Source organism: Perognathus longimembris, chromosome 3 (genome assembly GCF_023159225.1).
Source record: "Perognathus longimembris pacificus isolate PPM17 chromosome 3, ASM2315922v1, whole genome shotgun sequence".
NCBI classification, from domain to species: domain Eukaryota; kingdom Metazoa; phylum Chordata; class Mammalia; order Rodentia; family Heteromyidae; genus Perognathus; species Perognathus longimembris.
In genome coordinates this window covers 48,997,936-49,016,912 of record NC_063163.1, presented here as the reverse complement: position 1 = coordinate 49,016,912, position 18,977 = coordinate 48,997,936, and the positions used below count along the sequence as shown (strand labels likewise).

General features: G+C 39.7%; 2 protein-coding genes across 2 annotated transcripts in view; one reads left to right on the top strand and one right to left on the bottom strand.

Moving 5' to 3' along the window:
* Trpc4 (transient receptor potential cation channel subfamily C member 4) overlaps positions 1-2,101 on the bottom strand; it is a 196,125-nt gene extending 194,024 nt beyond the window's left edge. The window contains exon 1 of the mRNA XM_048341466.1: positions 1,904-2,101. The gene's annotated coding sequence lies outside the window, so the exon portion shown is untranslated. The remainder of the gene's footprint in view (positions 1-1,903) is intronic.
* Positions 2,102-2,604: 503 nt separating this feature from the next.
* The window catches only part of LOC125347600 (ferritin heavy chain-like), an 89,482-nt gene continuing 73,109 nt past the window's right edge, over positions 2,605-18,977 (top strand). Inside the window, exon 1 of the mRNA XM_048340598.1 lies at positions 2,605-2,739. Coding sequence (XP_048196555.1) covers positions 2,605-2,739 — 135 coding nt within the window. The remainder of the gene's footprint in view (positions 2,740-18,977) is intronic.

Below are 18,977 nucleotides of genomic sequence, written 5' to 3'. Positions count from 1 at the left end.
GGCCATAAAATTTGGGCAGAACTTTCATTGTTTTCATAACATTTGCTATGCATTTTGAATAACCAACGATACAAAATTAGACAATATCAAAGCTCTTTTTTCAAAGAGGTTTTCAGAAACAATGTTAGTACTTGACAAGTTTTACTCTAGACACATGTTTCTTCCTTCTGTCCAGTTTAGACAGTTTATGCTTTGAGGAATGTTCGTGTTCCTTTAAGATCTTACTGAACAGGGAGAACTTTTCTAAATTTGCAACTGCAAGATCTTTTTATGATGATTTAACCAACTACAAATTTATTTGCTCAATAAGTACAAGCACTTTTTATGAATCAGTCTCAGCTGCCTGTCTCTTTTTTTGGTGCCTTTCATGGCATAAATCTATCTGTTGGTCCTTGGAGTCTCAGCCCTGTGGTCTTTGATTGATGATTAAAACTCTTGGTAAGACCTCTGAAGTTGATAAGGCTGTCCCCTTTGACATACACAATGCAATATATTCTTTCTTTCCTCCTGAATTAATCTTTAATAGTCCAACCTTAACTTGAACTGATGAGCTGATCTCACTAACAACCCTATCAATTCATATACTTTTTACTTCTTTAAAGATATTATGCTGGATCTTCTGCATTTCTGTCATAATTGTTCCTCTAATTACTATTTTCTTCTAAATACTTAAAGCAAGGGAAATGTTTTCTGGCCTACTGCTCAGTTGAATAGACGTAAGCATTACAAATATAACTTTAGTGAGCCTGTAACACAGCAATGTAGACCAGTGGCTGAACAAACATAACTTCTACACTCATTACCTAGAGTTTTATTTATTTTTTTAAATGCTTTGTGTTGTGATAACTGATTAGAAAACCAGAGGTTTTAAGTCCTGGGAGCCTAATTTATTTTTACAAGTTTGTTCTACAAATAACTATATCGATCTATATATTTTTTTTTCCTCTTGGTTATAGAACAAGTAAACCTTGCTGCTAAGCTTTTCTCACTCCTTGATGCTTACTCAGTTAACTTGCTACACTTTATAGCCACGTAATTGGAGTGGTAAGGGCCTTGCTAAGAAACCCCTTTTGGCTACAGGCAGGCAAGATCAGAATCGTTCCTTCCTTGGCTCTACCACACTCCTACCCTACCTAGTGTTCTCTACAGTCACAAAAGGCAACCGAGTTCCCAGCTGGAACAACAAGTTGTTCCATGAATCCCAGCGATTCGCTCAAGTTCCAAACAGGGACATTGGCTGAATTGGAATCTAGGTTGCTAGGCACACTGGGAAGGGAATCACCAGACCCGGTCCAGCCACCTGGATCAAAGTGCCCTGTTGGTGTTTCCTGGTAGAGAACGAAAATGACGCAGACTGGAATCGATGGCAAGATATTGATCACTTTCCTTCCTTCCCCTTTTCTCTACCACCCCCCCCCCCCCCAGTTTAGATTGGAGAGAACCAAGAGCTCCCTTTATCTGCGCCCAGGGGCCACCAAGATCTCCATTTTCTGCAAACGCATAAAAGACTGGGAAAAAAAAATCAACCAGCTTTCCCCAGCCCCAGCCCCGCAGCGTGGCGGCAGCGTCTTTGTTTACCATATAAGTCACACCAGGGGTTTACTCCTCGCCCTCTTCCCTGCTTTAAATCCTGATGTGGTTCGCTACCGAGAAGCGCCCCCCGAACTCTCCGCTCAGTCCGGGTCAACCCCAGAAAGCTTTACCAACCTTCCCCTCCCCACGCCTTGAAAAGCCACCATGCGTTCTGGAGCTTTTGCAACTAGAAAAAGCACCCAGGGATGTGCGCCTCCCCGGAGGGAGCCCCGCTTTCCCAGGCGGCTGGAGAAACTTAACGGGGATGCCAGCAAGGAGGCGAGGTGTACCTCCTGGGGGGGACCCGCCGCTCGGAAGCCGCACACTCTACCTGGGAAAGTTGCGATCTTCTCGCCGAAGTGAGGCGACCCGAGAACCTGCGGATGCGGGGTGGGAGAAGGGGGTGCTACCGCCCGGGTGACAGCCCGCCCGCTACATTCCGATGGGATTCCCTTCGTGGCGGCTGAGTTTAGGAGCATGCCAAGCAAAAGAAGAAAAAGAAGAAAAAAAAAAGGGAAAAGAAAAAGAAGAAAAACGCACGAAAGCTGGAGCCCACGCAGCTGGCACCGAACTGGGCGGAGTAAGGATGCTCTGAGAGCTAAGGCAGGGGAGGCGGGGGAGGGGCGTTCCGGGAGGGGGAGGTGTGCGCCCAGGCACGAGAACCTCGCCCACCCCCGCCCTACGGTGATCCCGGGGGACAAAGTGAAGAGTTCCCACGGCTGACAGCACAGGAGCCCAGAGCACAGGACCCATCCCTCCGGGCCCCTTCCCACCCTCACCCCAACCCCCCTGCAGTTGCCAGGCCCCACAGGGGTCCACACCTAACGCTCTTGAAAGGAACAGCTTTGGTTCCATGCGCGTCCCACGCAGCGCCATGCATGGCCGTGGAGAGGACACACTCGGAGGTCCAGAGCTGACACCCTAGACTCTCCAGCTCCGCTGCCCCTGAAGAGCTTCCACCCTCCCTGAGCCAAGCGCCCTTGAGGTCAGCCAGTGGGCAGGCGAGCCGACCACAAGCCAGCCAAGTCGGCGATGGCCAGAACCTACCCCTGCTGCCTTGTGGGATGCCAGCCAGACACACCTCCGGGCTTTCTGGGGAGCGTTTCAGGGATGGAGGACTTCAGTTTGCATCAGAACCCAGCTTTGGGAAGCTCTGCTCCCACCCTAGTAAACAAACACCCATGCTGCTGCTCCTCTCCTCCACAAGAAAAAAAAAAAAAAAGAGCTCCCTCCCCCCCCCCCCCCTCCCCGCACTCCTCGGTCCCTGCTCCCAGCAACTCTCAAAGCTGCTCCCACTCGCGCTTACTGCGCTGGACTCCGGGCACCCCCTTTCTCATCCTCAAGGTGTCAGACTTCCCTTGCAAGAGTAGAGATGCATTGTATGGCTAGTGTCAACAATCCAGACAGTCGCAATGAATAAATGATGAGCCTCAGCTTTCCACCCACCACCCTCCCGCTTAGTCGTCCTAACAGCCCTCGGAAATGGGCAAGTTTCCCCGATATAAAAACCTCAAGATGTGGGCCAGGCCAGCCAAAGAGAGTGAGGTTCAGTGGCTGGCTGCAAGTGATTGTGTGTGTGTGTGTGTGTGTGTGTGTGTGTGTGTGTGTGTGTGACTCATATCAGCATACAAAACTTGAGATTTCAGAATAAAGACTCTCTCTTACTCATTCTCCCGGGTGTCCAAAAGAAAATAAAATCAAGATGTGGAGAGGAAATATATGTCAAAGTTGGCAATAACTTACTTGTTTCAACTATGGGGTGGGGGAGGGGGGTGATACCCAGTTTGTCACTCACCATCACCAAGAAGGCTTGATTGGTCATGACCTCATGTCCCAGAGAAAGACTGAAGCATTAATTTGGAAAACTAACCTAAGGCAGCATCCTGACTGAATCTTAGCAGTAAGAGATTTCTTCCCTCGCCTTAGTTTTTACTTGATTCTCTTTTATTTTCCCCAGAGCCCTGGGATGCGTGAGCTGCTATGTAATCCCAGAAAGTGCCTGTACCAGTTTCATGATTGTGCAACAGATTAGTGACAAGTGTATCCCAGGTTGTCACACTTTCTGGGATCCAGCATGAGGCTCACCCAAAGAAGGATCTGTTTTGCTCCCTACCCTCAGGATATTCCACAAGAAATGGAAACAGATAAACCAGCATGCACATGTAGATGTTAACTTACCAAATTAAAGAATTTTCTTTTTTTTCTTTTTGTCAGTCCTGGGGCTTGGACTCAGGGCCTGAGCACTGTCCCTGGCTTCTTTTTGCTCAAGGTAGCACTCTACCACTTGAGCCACAGTGCCACTTCTGGCCTTTTTGTATATATGTGTTGCTGAGGAATCGAACCCAGGGCTTCATGTATAGGAGGCAAGCACTCTTGCCACTAGGTCATATTCCCAGTCTCAAGAATTTTCTTTTTGTTTATCCTCCCACCCATAGTTCAGAGGCATTGATTATATTCATATTTTCAGAGTATTTTTATGAGGAAAGAAGTTATCATCCACACACTGGAGTGATGCTTAAAAAATCCCTTTTTAGCATTTACATTTTAATCTCTCTTTATTTACTATCTTTAAGTAGTAGTACAAAAGATTTCAAGTCAATATGTCAATTTGTGAATACAGTACATCTTAATCAATGTCACTCCTTTCATCCTTTGCCAGATCTCTCTCAAACCTGCTCATCTACTCCACATTCCTAGTTTCATTTTTCACATATATGCATTGTTTATTACCACCTTTCTTATTTTTCCAGTTGATTTTTGTTCTAGCTGACTGTTCTTCTCATGGGTTTGTGTCCCGGCCACATGATCTATATTCTAAATTTGTGGAGTCATGAACTTCAGGCCATCTCTCAAAAGTACTAAAGTACTAAGGTATATTCAGAGAACTAATTGTGTTGACTTCAACCAGATTGGAGAACAATAAAACCATTTCTTGTCTTCCCTGGATGTTGTTTTCTTATTTAACATGAGAATCTGCTAAGATTTTTAAGTCTCCTTTATTTTCTATTGCATTAAACTATAGTTTTTAAAAATAAAATATGCAAAGCACATTTATCTGTAGACAGTGAATTTATTATAAATTCAAATTTGCTTTCTGCTTAACAAGGGAGGGGAAACAATCCAAATGGAAATTTATTTTATGCAGTATATCTACAAGTATTTTGTATTTCTTTGTGAGATAACCTGTTTTCTTAAGGATCTATAAGTGTCTAGATGAAGCTAATATTGATTAATGTAATGTTTCATCTGAAAAAACTAACTTCTGTATGTTTTATTTGTGTATGCACCTCTGAAAATAAAAACCTGGTAGACAGAATTCCACATATTGTGATGAGTGTAGCACTTAATACATGAAGCCACTCTGGTGGCTCATGTCTGTAATTATAGCTACTCAGGGGGCTGAGATCTGGAGATTGTGACTCAAAGCCAGCCTGGGCAGGACAGTCTATGAGACATTTATCTCCAATTAACCAGCAAAAAACTGGAAGTGGAGGTAAGCCTCAAGTGGTAGAGTGCTAGCCTTGAACAAAAATGCTTAGGGACAGCACCCAGGCCTACGGTTAAGCCTAGGACGGATACTATGTTTTTCTCTCTTTCTTCTTTCTTTCTTTCTTTCTTTCTTTCTTTCTTTCTTTCTTTCTTTCTTTCTGTTCTTTCTTTCTTTCTCCTTCCTTCCCTTCCTTCCTTCCTTCCTTCCTTCCTTCCTTCCTTCCTTCCTTCCTTCCTTCCTTCCTTCCTTCCTTCCTTTCTTTCTTTCTTTCTTTCTTTCTTTCTTTCTTTCTTTCTTTCTTTCTTTCTTTCTCTTTCTTTCTTTCCCTCCCTCTTTCTTTCCCTCTCTCTTTCTCTCTCTCTTTCTCTCTCTCTCTCTCTCTCTCTCTCTCTCTCTCACACACCATGCAAAAGAAAATAATGGCACAATGTTCTACACAGTGTCCAGAGCTGTTTATTTTGTACCCTGAACGTTTGTACCAAATTAAATGTTCCTCTCTTCTCTCTTAGGATCCCTTCTTTACAATAAATACCATTTTATCATGGTGTCAGTGAGAGATGTTTTTACCTATTTCCTCTGATTTGGTATTTTGTCCATGAGTAAGGTGGCTATGAATCCACAATCAAAACACAATGGAAAGGAACACAGAGAACAGCATTGCACACATTAGTCTTCTGAGCAGGCTATGTTCCCCGCAAAGAAGCATTTCTATTGATCACTGAGACTTCTTTTCATCAGCTTCATGTGACTTTTGATTACTGATCTCATGTAATCCACAAAACAATTAGCAATTACAGGAAAATTAGTTGAAGTCTCTGGAAACAGTCTCATGAACTGAATTATCTTTAGCAGTACAAAGAGAAGTTTATTTTAATAATTTAAAAATAGAGCATCAAGCTGGGTGCCTGTAATCCTCACAACTCGGAGTCGGGGATCTGAGGATCACGGACCACAGTTCAAATCCAGCTCACACAGGAAAGGCCATGAGACTCAACTCTGCTTAACCACCAGAAAGTCAGAAGTGGTGCTGTGGCTCAAGTGGTAGAGTGCTAGCCTTGAGCTGAAGAGTTCAGGAACAGTGCCCAGAGAGTTGAAGTATCTCAACCAACAACAACAACAACAAAAAGCAGCATTTCATAAGTCTGCATGCTATATAAAATGCACATCATTGGAGTTAAAGAAATGAACACTAAAATATAGCATAGTTATTTGGAAATTAATTTCAGTGCTCCATTCAAGAAAGCATTTCTGTTTTGAAATGAGCAAGAAACAGATAACATAAGAGATGATAGAGATAAAAAATGATTACATGAAATTCCTACTTGTAGCAAAAATAAACCATGGAACTAATGTTCAAGTTATTTTTAGGTACTCAATTTTCAATTTATTTTCTCATGGCATTGATATGTAGTATATGTAAAATAATTTCTCTCAAAATGTAAAAGAAAGAGACCAAATCACACACACACAAAAACAAAGTATGTGGAAAAATGTTAATTCATTATCATTAATTGGTTGTGTAAGTGGATTTCAGTTCATCCTGTCAGGTTATGAGTACACTGCATTTTGGTTGATGTCAACTATTCTATCATTCTCTCCTATCTCATCCAACCCTACCCGTCCCCTTAAAACTTCCCAGTTTCACTTCACATAGGTACATTAAATATTATGACTTCATTCACTCTTTCCTTTCTCCATTCATCGAGATAGAGGGAGTATTAGGAAAATTTAATTTGGCATCCCATTATCTTAACTTGATGCAGTAGCAATGCATTTGTGGATGATGCCATCATTAAGAAGATGATCAAGGTTTTTTTGTCTGATCTTAGGAAAGGTTGGCAAATAGGTGCGCATTGTCTCTGAAGCCTGGTGTGCATGTAAACATCCCTCATTCGAACCAGGGCCCACTCAGGGTTCATACCAAAAACAGCAGTTTCCATTTATTTGTCCCTGGCACCTCTTGCTGCAGGGTTTTGCATCCCTTGTCATTACATCAATTGTAGGGATGCTTTGATTCAAAGTGCTTGACCACGCTATGAACATAATTTTCCTACTTGCATGTTTCAATAGTATATTTTGAGCAATGCAGTCATTATATTCAACATACATTATATAAACTTGAAACAACATAACACGAGGGTAAGGGTAGGAGAGAGGAAAATGCATATAAGGGTGACATTGATCAAGATGCTTTATATTCATAATCTGACTTGTGGGTCTGAAACCACTTTGCACAAGTAACAATAAAAATAATTTATAACAGGTTACATTAACACAAAAATTATATTTTCTGTTGAGTGTCAATGACTCATGATCATAAACTTAGCTACTCAGGAAGCTGAGATCCACAGGATTGTGGTTTGAAGCCAGCCAATGCAGAAATGGAGTCAAATAAACCAGCAGAACCCTGGTTTGGAGGCATACCTCAAGTGGTCAAGCAGAGACAAGTACATCTAAGGGCTTGATTTCAAATCCTAGCCAAAACAATACAAGAATATGTTCGCTAAAATGCCAAGTTTTCTCCAAAAATATTAATTTTAATGAATAATTATATTTCTCTATGGAACATTTAAATACTTTCAAGTCTTGATGTTGTGGATTGTTTGTATGTTTTTATCCCTCCTTAGAAGACTTCGTTGAAAGCCTTGTACAAGCTTTTCTTGTCTGCACATCTGATTATGATCTCAGAGTCAATTCCTACAAGAGAACCATGTATCAAGATGCCAGACTATTTAAAAACTCATGATATATATTACAAGGGAAAAGGTTTATTTAACCTTTTGTTCTTTCTTTGCTTTCTCTTTGAGAAAAGATATCTCAGTAAATTGTATTACTAGACAGGCTTCATATTTTTGGTTTTTGATATTTGCTTCTTTCTTGTGAGTTTTATGCCTTTTCAATACCTTATAAGAATTATAATGTTTTCCTTCCATTTTATCTATAATAGCTCTTAATATGTTGACATTAGTGAATTTTCATATTTAGGGAAGACATTTCTCAAATTCTGATTGTTCAATTTGAAGAAATAGTATTCATTTCATTAACATCTTTTAATTAACATGCAATAGTTGCACAATGAGGGTTTCATTGTGACATTTCCATATTTGCATTTTAAAAAGTTTTGTTTTTTATGAATATCAAATCAGCACATTTTTTCCCGAAGGATTTATATTTTAGTACCTTAATGATCCTTAATGTCTTTTTCTCTCAGGAATCATTTTTACAAGCTTTTAAAAATGATTTCACTCTCCATGGAATTGCATAGTAATAAATCTCATGGATCCTGGAATCACACTGCCAGTGTTTGAAATTCCAGTGTCATTGTTCCCTATTAAATGTTAATGAAGCTCATTCTAGGTGCCAAGCATGATGCTAGTGATTTATATATATGTATGAACAAACCAGACAAGATACTCCTCCTGTAGAACTTAGGCTTTAGGAAAAATGAAGAATAGTCATAAATATGTTATGCTAATAATATATTAGATGAGTTAGGTGGATTTGGAGGCAGATTCAAAGATTTAATCTGCCACTAGACCCACCAGAATTTCCTAAGCAGTATACATGCAGACTGTGAATAAGAAGAGCTAAGAATGACTATGAGGTACTTGGCTTAAGCACACAGATGACTCTGAATATATAATCTCAGGTAGAGGAGGGGTTTGTGATACAGTTCAGGGAAGAGATTAGTAATTCACTGGCAGACATTTCAAGTCTGTGATATGGCTATTAGAATACTTATAAGATGTATGTCATTGGGTAATGTTTCTTAACCATGATGAGCCTTCTTTCTCTTATATACACAGGGGGTATAATACTTTGTTCCTATACCGTGGGTTTATTCTGAGGTCCAAAACATTTGTATATGTCAAATACAACAGTAGGCAATATAGAATAAACAATGGTTATATTCGGCATTACTACATTATTACTACTACACTGAATTTTTAACATATCTGGAAATCATTGAAATAGACCTTATTAGTGAAACTATTTCTCTTAAAATATAGGGAACACTGCTTACTATGCATGGAAAATAGCAAATTAATTCTTCTTTGCATGCTGATTGATGATTCCATACTTTTATTATAAACCAATTTATTTTCGATGTATTTTGTTCTATTGATGTAGTAGAACTCTTATGAATTAGTCCCCCCAAATTGCCATTTGTTTCATTTTCTATCCTTCTAAGTGTTGTTCAATCACTAACAGCTATTAGCTAGATCTGGTATTGGGCAGAGTTTCTATCAGTTCCCCATGACTGAAAAGCTATAAATGTTACCGGGAGGATGAAATGAGCTCTCCATCAAGCATTTCCAGAGCTCATCACTGAAGGAGGATCTGCTGGTCTTAGGATGGGAACATTCCTCACCCTCCCACCCACTCTGGCAGCCCACCCCATACAGTTCTTGAAAGACTCCCATCCCCAAATGGACTATGTATCAAACAATTCTGTTCTTCAACCTGGAGAGTTTCAGCAACACGCAATTCACTTTTCCTAACTACTCTCTTCCACAAACTCCTGTTTGTTTATGTGGCCAACTAAACAGTATCTTTCTTTCTTTCGTTCTTTCTTTCTTTCTTTCTTTTTTTTTTTTTTTGCCAGTCCTGGGCCTTGGACTCAGGGCCTGAGCACTGTTCCTGGTTTCTTTTTGCTCAAGGCTAGCACTCTGCCACTTGAGCCACAGTGCCACTTTTGGCCACTTCCTGTATATGTGGTGCTGGGGAATCAAACCCAGGGCTTCATGTGCAAGAGGCAAGCACTCTTGCCACTAGGCCATATTCCCAGCCCCAACAAAATAGTATCTTTCTAGATCTCCAACGGAATCAGGTATTGTAGAGAGACCAGGGAGAGATTTTCGACTGTCTCAAAAGGCAGAAGTAATGCCCAGTTTCAGCGGCTCACATTTGTAATCCTAGCTTACACAAGAAACTTGGTATCTGAGAATCTCAGTAGAAAGCTAGTCTCAGCAGGAAAGTCAGTGAGACTTTTGATCTCCAAGGAACTCCCCACAAGTCAGAACTAGAGATGTGGTTCAAGTGGTAAAGTGCAAAAAAAAAAAAAAAAGCAAAAAATCTCAGAGACAGTGAATTCAAGCAGGACCAGCTTTAAAAAGGCAGAAGTAATAAGTGTGAAACTATGAGTACAGAATGTCAACAGGTTTTCCTAATGGATGCTGAATACATACAAGTGCGCATAGTATATTCAACTTTGCAAGAAGGAAGTAGATGATGTGCGTAATGGGGGTGATCAAAAGACAGTCCTATTGATTACAAGAAAACAGGTTCACACAATTCTTAAAACAATGCAATAGAACAACATCAGTTTTCGCTTTGTGGTAGTGGTGTTGCTTCTGCTGCTTCTGGTGTTATTTTGACAATCCATCTTTCATCTTTGACCTTCTTAGAAGTCCTTTCATGCACTAGAGATGCAGCAATAGTCACACCTACATATATCAACATTTTATGAAGTCTCGCTTTTTTCTTAGATGGATCTGTTAGGGGAGGAAATTTATAAGAAGATATAAAAGGGTTCTTAGTCAGATGCTATTTTAGGCTGGAATATTTTACCTGGTCTTTAATATCAGACCATTTTTTGACAAAAGAAAAGCAAACTTGTCTAGGTAATTTTTTCTTCTTACACAATGTATGCCCTGATTGATGAGTTTATAATTTTTATTTATTTTTGAGATGGTCAGAAATGTATCCAGAAAATCATGCATTCTAGGCAAGTGTGCTAGCACTGAACTGTATGCATCCTCCAGCTATTTGTTTTAAAGTAAAGATTGTAAGATTTTTAGAAAGTGTCTACTAAATGTAATGATTCTTACTTCCCATATTAGATGTATTAGTATATCATGAAATGATATATAAGTAACACGCAGTAGTACCTCAATGGATGTTTGTGATCATCCATTAATTTTCAGTTCATTAACGTGGAAAAATAAACCAGATATAACCCAAAAAGTACAAATTACTCATGGAAAATGTCATCACATATACTATATGTTGCCTTGTCTTTTTTACTTTTATGTTAATATCTTTCTATATTCTGACTTTTTTTTCAGAGTTCATAGGTATTTTCTAGGGGAAATTTACCTCATTCAAGATAGTTTAGGTTTATTTTGATTGAAATCTTACAATGCAGAAGAAAAGTGAAGGTTTGCAATTTATCAGTGAATTTAAGAGAGAAAAGAGAAAATTCAAAGAGCTTAGAACAACAAGAGGCACTGAGCTCTTGCCTGGATTATTTATTCTTCTAGCTGCTCGAGCAAAGCCCGTTCGTACTGTACAGGGAACAGCAGCAAACCTAGGACAGGTTTCTAGGAGATTGAATGTTGAATTCTCAATTATCTCTAAAAAGTTAACTCTGAAGCCAGTTGCTGGGTGTCTATTGCCTGTAATTCTAGCTACCTAGGAAGCTGAGATCTGAGGACTGCAGTTCATAGCCAGGAAAGTCGCTGAGATTCTTATCTCCAATTAGTCATCATAAAACGCTGGTATTGGAGCTTTAGCTCAGTGGCACCTAAGCAAAACAGCTCAGAAATAGTGCTTAGGCTCTGAATTCAAGTGATAGGACCGGCACTCTCTCTCTCTCTCTCTCTCTCTCTCTCTCTCTCTCTCTCACACACACACACACACACACATACACACACACACACACCATGAGATATAAGACAAAGAATTTCTACATTTTAGGGTAAGTACACATCTTCATGTTGAAATCTCAACATTGTGTGTTATATTTCATTGTGTGTTACATTTCATAGTGTGTGTGTGTGTGTGTGTGTGTGTGTGTGTGTGTGTGAGAGAGAGAAGTGGTGTTTCATGAATAGAGTTTTTTGTTTTCTATTAGGTTACTGGTATTGTATGGTATCTTAATTCCTGGCCTCTGCAGTTAGAATAGTGTGGTCCAAATCTTGCCTTTGCTCCTTCTAACAAAGTGATCCTAGGCAAAATTAATTTACCTATTCTCATGCTTTAAGATTCAGCATTTGGGCCGGAAGCACTGGCTCCTGGCTGGTAATCTTAGCTGGGAATCTGAGACCTGGAAGACTGAGTGAGATTTGAAGTCAGTCTATGTAGAAAAATTTGAGACTCCATCTCCAATTAACCAGCAATGAAGCTAGACTGGAGGCATGGCTCAAATGGAGGAGCGCCAGCAAGGAGCAAGCAATCCAGTAAGCAAGAGGTTTCTGATGGCAAGTATTGGTACCAACAAAAAGAAAAACAAGAAAAGTTCTTCATTTAGCAAATGGACACAGTAACAGTATTCACTCTTGTGGTTGTTATGCACATTACATGTAGAGGTATTTACAAGCATAAAATGAAATTAATAATAGATTCAATGAAAATAAAGCTTCTATTCCTTTTCTGCAGTGCATGGAGCTTGCTTTGCGAGCTTCTGAAAGGATCAATATATAATTCATGAGTCCAAATGTTGTAGCGTTCTTGTAAATACAAATGGTCCTTAAATGGAGAAAACCAAAGAAAGCATAATCAGCTTCATTTGTAAAAGATACTTAAACATTTCTCTGTAATGAATGATAAAGATATGCAGCTTTATTACTTAGAGTGGCTTGAAAGCAACCAGCAAAGATGTGCCATTGAGCTATGCCTGGGATCGGGACTGGTAACATCATTGTGCAACATGGATGTATCAACCCTGCTCCCTGTACTGGAAAGTTTATTTTTATTTTCTCTGTCCCAAAACAATGGAATTCATTTTTCACTATTAAACATGCTATTGAAGAAGTACACCATTCTGTACTATCCCAGTTATGTCATGGGTGTCTCTACAATTTTACTCCAAGCTTTTCATTCTAACTAGTCTTGAAATCTAGATTTCCCCCCTCCCTTTTTTGTGGTTGTGCTACTGGGGTTTGAACATAGGGCCATTCACTTAATAGGCAAGTGCTCTTCCAGTTCAAAAATATAATTCTGGCCATTTTGCATTGGCCATTATTTAAAAAAAATAAATTCTCTTTCTCTCTCTCTCTCCTTTTGCTCCTTCACCTCCAATCTGGCCTCAACTGAGATTTTCCTGCATTCAGCCTCCTCAGTATCCTGGGTTATGGGCATGAGTCACTGCACTCAATTAGATCTCAACTTTTTATAATCAGCAGATCCTAGTTTTCCACAAGGCATTCATAAATTTAATGCTGTAAGTTTTGCATCTGCAAAACTCTTCAGTCCTAGACAAATCAGGGCGGCTAGACACCTTCCTTTTTTGTTGAAAACCCCAATTTGAAGGAGCTCCTTTAGCATTTGAATTCTCCTGTAACAAACTTGGCACAACACATTCATTTGCTTTTTACAGAGTTCTTTCATCATGTGTGAAGGGGTTGTGCCACATGGGTAGGTTTTAATTTCTCAAGAATTAGAATGCTTAGTATAGATATGAAATTCACATCAACAGTACTTCTAATTCAAACACTGCTAATTGTATCAGCTTGAGAATTTCAACTCAATGTCCTTTTAATATGAGATCCTTTTTTTGTGAAATAATGACAATATTTATTACAGAATATGTAATCCCAGTCTACAAATTCTAATGAACATAAAAATAATATATACTATTTCACAAAATACTATAAAGATCCGAATACATGAGCATCTTATTTTCCTTTATATTAGTTTCCATTATAGGCTGTTTTTTTTTTTGTTTGTTTTTGTTTTTTTGGCCAGTCCTGGGCCTTGGACTCAGGGCCTGAGCACTGTCCCTGGCTTCTTCCCGCTCAAGGCTAGCACTCTGCCACTTGAGCCACAGCGCCGCTTCTGGCTGTTTTCTGTATATGTGGTGCTGGGGAATCGAACCTAGGGCCTCGTGTATCCGAGGCAGGCACTCTTGCCACTAGGCTATATCCCCAGCCCCACGTTATAGGCTGTTTTAAATGTTATAATATTACATATGTAGGTAGCATTGAAAAAGTCTCTACTTTGGGCATTTACTTTATGAATGTATTTAGCAATATATTTATACATTAGATAAAATAATACATATAGAAAAACTAGTTTTTTCCTGCTTCCATACTTTCTGAAGTAATTTCAACCAAGCATTTCAGATGCAGTTCCAAAATAAATTTTTCAGTTACCATTAAAAGCATTGTTTGGAGTTTTACAGAGAGGTTTATGCTCATTTCCATTTTAACTCTTAGAGATGTATTACATTCTCTGAATCCACAATGAACTTTGAATGTGACTCTCACTGTAGCAGATTTAATTGTTCCACAAAAATCCATCTCATAGCATTTTTCTACCTTCTCCCTTCATTATGAATATATATTTTGTTGATTTATACAACAGACAAATAAAAACATGCATTTAGTCTTAAAATGTAATGGCAAATTACAATGTCCTTGAACACTTAAAGTATAATGTATTTTTGAAACAATTACATCTGTCCTGTTTGTGCTTTGGATTTATTCATTTATTTTACTGATGACCCTAACTGATAAGGTTTAGAGTATGTTACCTAAATTGACTAAGATTACTTAGATGGGGTTTACATTTTCAAGATACTGTTTTTCTTTTTCAAATACATATGAGATCCTCAAAGAAAATGTTCAATTCTATCTTAGTTCTTATTTCTGAGAGAATACCTGAAACTGGGTAACTTATATATAGTAAGAGTTTGTATTCACAGTTCTGGGATCTGGGAAGCTCAAGATTTCAGGTCTGTAGAAAAGGCTTTGGTCTCTGCCTCCAAGATGGTACCTTAAATGTGGTGTCCTCTAACAGGGAGAACTTCCATGGAAAAAGATGCCCACGAAACCTCATTTTTTTTAACACCATTTATCCCTTCACGAAGGTGAAGACCTCATGTCTAAACCCCTCCCAACATTGTTTGAATACATCAGCTTTCTGACCATACTCATTGCCAGTGTGTAGGATAAAAAATTATTTTAGGCTTTTAGCTTAGACAGGTCACTATATATTTTCTTTCTGAATTATAATTTAAGAAGAGAAGTTGAAATAAGACAAAGGTTGAGACTTCCAGGAAGATGGCGGAGGAGCTACAGAGCCCTAGCTGAGCTCCCTCCGACATCGCAGTTTTCTCACCCCATAGAAACTTTTACTCCTAGAAAGACAGCCAGAGTAAGTTCTAAGAGTACAGGGATTCTGGCCAAGAAGGAAAAATCGAATTTGCTTGTCTGAAAACACAGATTTGAGCTCCGGGCAGCGTCGGCACCGGCACAGCGCTCAGCACAGCAACCCGCACTCCGCACGGCTAAAGCACACAGCATAGACCAGGGAGAAATCCTCTAGACGGCGACTGAGCACGGACGACCTGAAATCGCAGAGAAAGCATGAGTATCCCACAAAAGATATTCTCACTCGCACCCACAGAGCAGCTTCTGGAAGGCAACCCTTCTCCCACCACCAGAGCAAAGTGCCATCTTTGCCACTGGCATAGGGTCAGACCAGATTGGAACCAAATCGGGCCTGGGGAAAGCGAGGTCAACGTAGCCATCTTTGAAAAGGGCAAGAGCGACAGACCAGTGAGAGCCAGCTCCGCCCAGGAGAACGTCCCTTGCCCTGGCGGGAGGCGAGTCCTGGGCCTCGGCTTAGCCAGAGGTGCCCCGGCCTGCCCACCAGAATTTCTAAATTTAAAGCAAAAGCAGCAGCGAGCAGCTCCCGGAGGCACAGAAACACCAGACCGATGAACAAATAGTTCCTGAGACAGTCAAAAGGTCCCGTCACAGAGGAAGCCCAATTCCCAGCCTGAAACGGAGCTGTATTCCATAGCGACCTCTGCCAAGGAGGCCGCCCCACCCAGGAGGGAGGAGCCTCCCCCAGGCAAGCAACTCTCAGCCGGTTAAAACAGGCCAGAGGGGCCCAGCCCTGCTGAGTCCATAGCCTATTCAAAGCCAGGCATTAAAGGCAGGGGCCCCACAGCAGACAGAGGAGCCATGGTTACCGAGACTGCTCAAGTCCCCATCTACAGAGGATGCCCAAGGCCTACCTGCAGGCTGTGTGAACCAGAGACCCAGGATTGCACCAACAAGGGAGAAGGGTCAGAACAGATCCACCCCCTGCAAACTGAAATCAAGTCAAACCCAGCCAATCAGGAAAATAGACTGCAGACCATCGCAAGGAAACCAGAGACTGGGGAAAGACCACCCAAACATTTTTTTTTTATTTTCAAACATTTTTTTAAATTTAAAAAAAAATTTTTTTTCACTTCTGAAACTTCATTGGTTTTTTTTTTCCATATTTACCTATTTCTTTTATCAAGTTTTTTTCTTTTTTGTTTGTATGGGTTGTTAATTTTCTGTTTTTTTTCCTTTTTATTTTTTTCTTTTTAAAATAATTTTTCTCTGTTTTGTGCATCTGTCTTCCACTATTTTTACTTTATTTCTCTCTTTGTGTTCTCTTTCTTTAAAAATTACTTTCCTATGAATAGCACCTCCACTCTTTTCTGCTAACTCTCCATTGTCTATCATTTTAGCCTTGTTCTTTCTACTAATTCTACTCTTCTCCACATTTCCACGTCACTGAAACTAAACCAAAATCCCCCCCCCAATACAGTTTACTCTATTCTCTTTACTACCTCCAACTTACCTACCTGACTTACTGCCTGGACCTCCAGTTTCCATTGACTCCTGGTTATTGGATAGAGGGTATCCCAGCTTAATCCGAGTGAATCAAAGGGGTTCATAGAGAAACCCAGTCCTAAAAGAACTTAATATAAAAACAAGAATTGCTTATAGGGTTGTAACTGTAAATAAGTAACTACTGAATACAGGGCCCAGGATCGGTTGTTATATTGAAATTGTATTCTTTAGGAACACCAAATCTAATTTTATAGACAGGTATACAAGGTATCTGCATATAATTGTAAACTTGTAAGATTTACACAACAGTGCTTGGTAAGGGCTGCTTTGGGTCTTAAACGGTGCTCACAGGTGCTGGTAGACTGGCATTCCCAATACAAATGGGCAGAAGGAACACAAGAAAGATGACAAACAATGAAGTCTTATCTCCCACTCAAAACAAGCAGAAAGCAGAGCAGTTAATCAAAGACATAGAAGAGAACCCCCAAAATGCTCTACAAAGTCTACTGATAAACATGATAAATGAAAAGTTTGAATCCCTTCAGTCAATTATTCTAGAGCATGAGGAGGCAAAGCAAAAATTAATGGAGAATTTCATGGCATCCACAAATAGAAAGATAAATGAACTTCAAGAGTCAAATGAAAAGATAACTAACCAGCTTAAAGATTTGAGAGACAACACTCAAAAGCAAAGTAATAAACTTAATGAAGTAAAGAAGTCCATACAAGACCTAAGAAATGACATGGAAATCTTCAGGAAAGACCAGTCAGAAGGAAAAGAGATTCGAAATCAAGTAGCTAGCCTACAGTCCCGACTAATTGAAGCAGAGGATCGAATTTCAGGAGCTGAAGATTCCTTAGATTCTATGGAGAAAGATAAAAAATCAATACAAATCCAGTCTAATCAACAAAACAGTTTGCTACAGGAGATTCAAGACATCAGGAAGCCCAATTTAAGGATAATAGGTATTGAGGAAAACTTGGAGAAAGAGGTTAATGGGATAGGCAACCTATTTAACAGAATATTAGCTGAGAACTTCCCAAATATCCAGAAGAATAGGCCTATACAGATACAAGAAGCATTTAGAACCCCAAACCGACCAGATCAGAATAGGACATCCCACTGACACATTGTGATCAAACCAGGATCAGTAGAGTCCAAGAAAAGAATCCTTAAAGCTGTTAGGGAGAAGAAAACAATCACATATAAAGGAAAAGCAATCAGAATTACCCCAGACTTCTCAGCAGAGACCATGAAAGCAAAAAGAGCCTGGAATGAGGTATACCAAACACTAAATAAAAATAACTACCAACCAAGAATTCTGTACCCAGCCAAACTCTCATTCATAGCCGAAGGTCAAATAAAAGTCTTCCACAGTAAGGAAAAACTGAAACAATATATCTCCACCAAACCAGCTTTACAGAAAATCTTCAAAGATGTACTACACAGGGAAAATAATCAAGATCCCAATACAGACAGAGAAATGAACCCTAAATAGTAAACATCAGATCAAGAAATGGGAAGACTCATCTTTAAACAAGATAGTGATAATGAAAGGAACAAACGATCATCTCTCAATCCTAACTATCAACATTAATGGACTTAATTCTCCAATCAAACGACATAGGCTCACAAGTTGGATCAAAAATCAAGATCCATCTTTCTGCTGCCTCCAAGAGACACATCTATCCAGCAAAAGTAAACATTTTCTTAAAGTGAAAGGCTGGAATCAAATCTATCAAGCAAATGGCCCCCATAAGCAGGCTGTAGTTGCAATCCTACTATCAGACAAAATTGACTTCAAATTAAAAAAGGTAAGAAGAGACAAAGAAGGTTACTACATACTAGTAAAGGGATCTCTCCTACAGGAAGATATAACCATTCTAAATATCTGCACATCAAATGCAGGAGCACCCAACTTCATCAAACAAACAGTACTGACTCTAAAAATACTCATAGACACAAACACATTGATAGTTGGGGACTTTAACACTCCACTATCACCTCTGGACAGATCAACATGCCAAAAACTGAACAAAGAAACCACAGAACTAAATAATTGCATAGACCAGCTAGACTTAACCGACATCTACAGAATATTCCACCCAGCAACAACAGAATACACATTCTTCTCTGCAGCACATGGAACATTCTCCAAAATAGATCACATCTTAGGGCACAAAGAAACTCTGTAAAAATTCAGAAGTATCAAAACCATTCCCTGCATTCTCTCAGACCACAATGGAATAAAATTAGAGATCAACTCAAACAGCCACTACAGAAAATCCTACAATTCATGGTAACTAAACAACACACTGCTGAACCATCAGTGGGTCACTGAAGAAATTAAAACAGA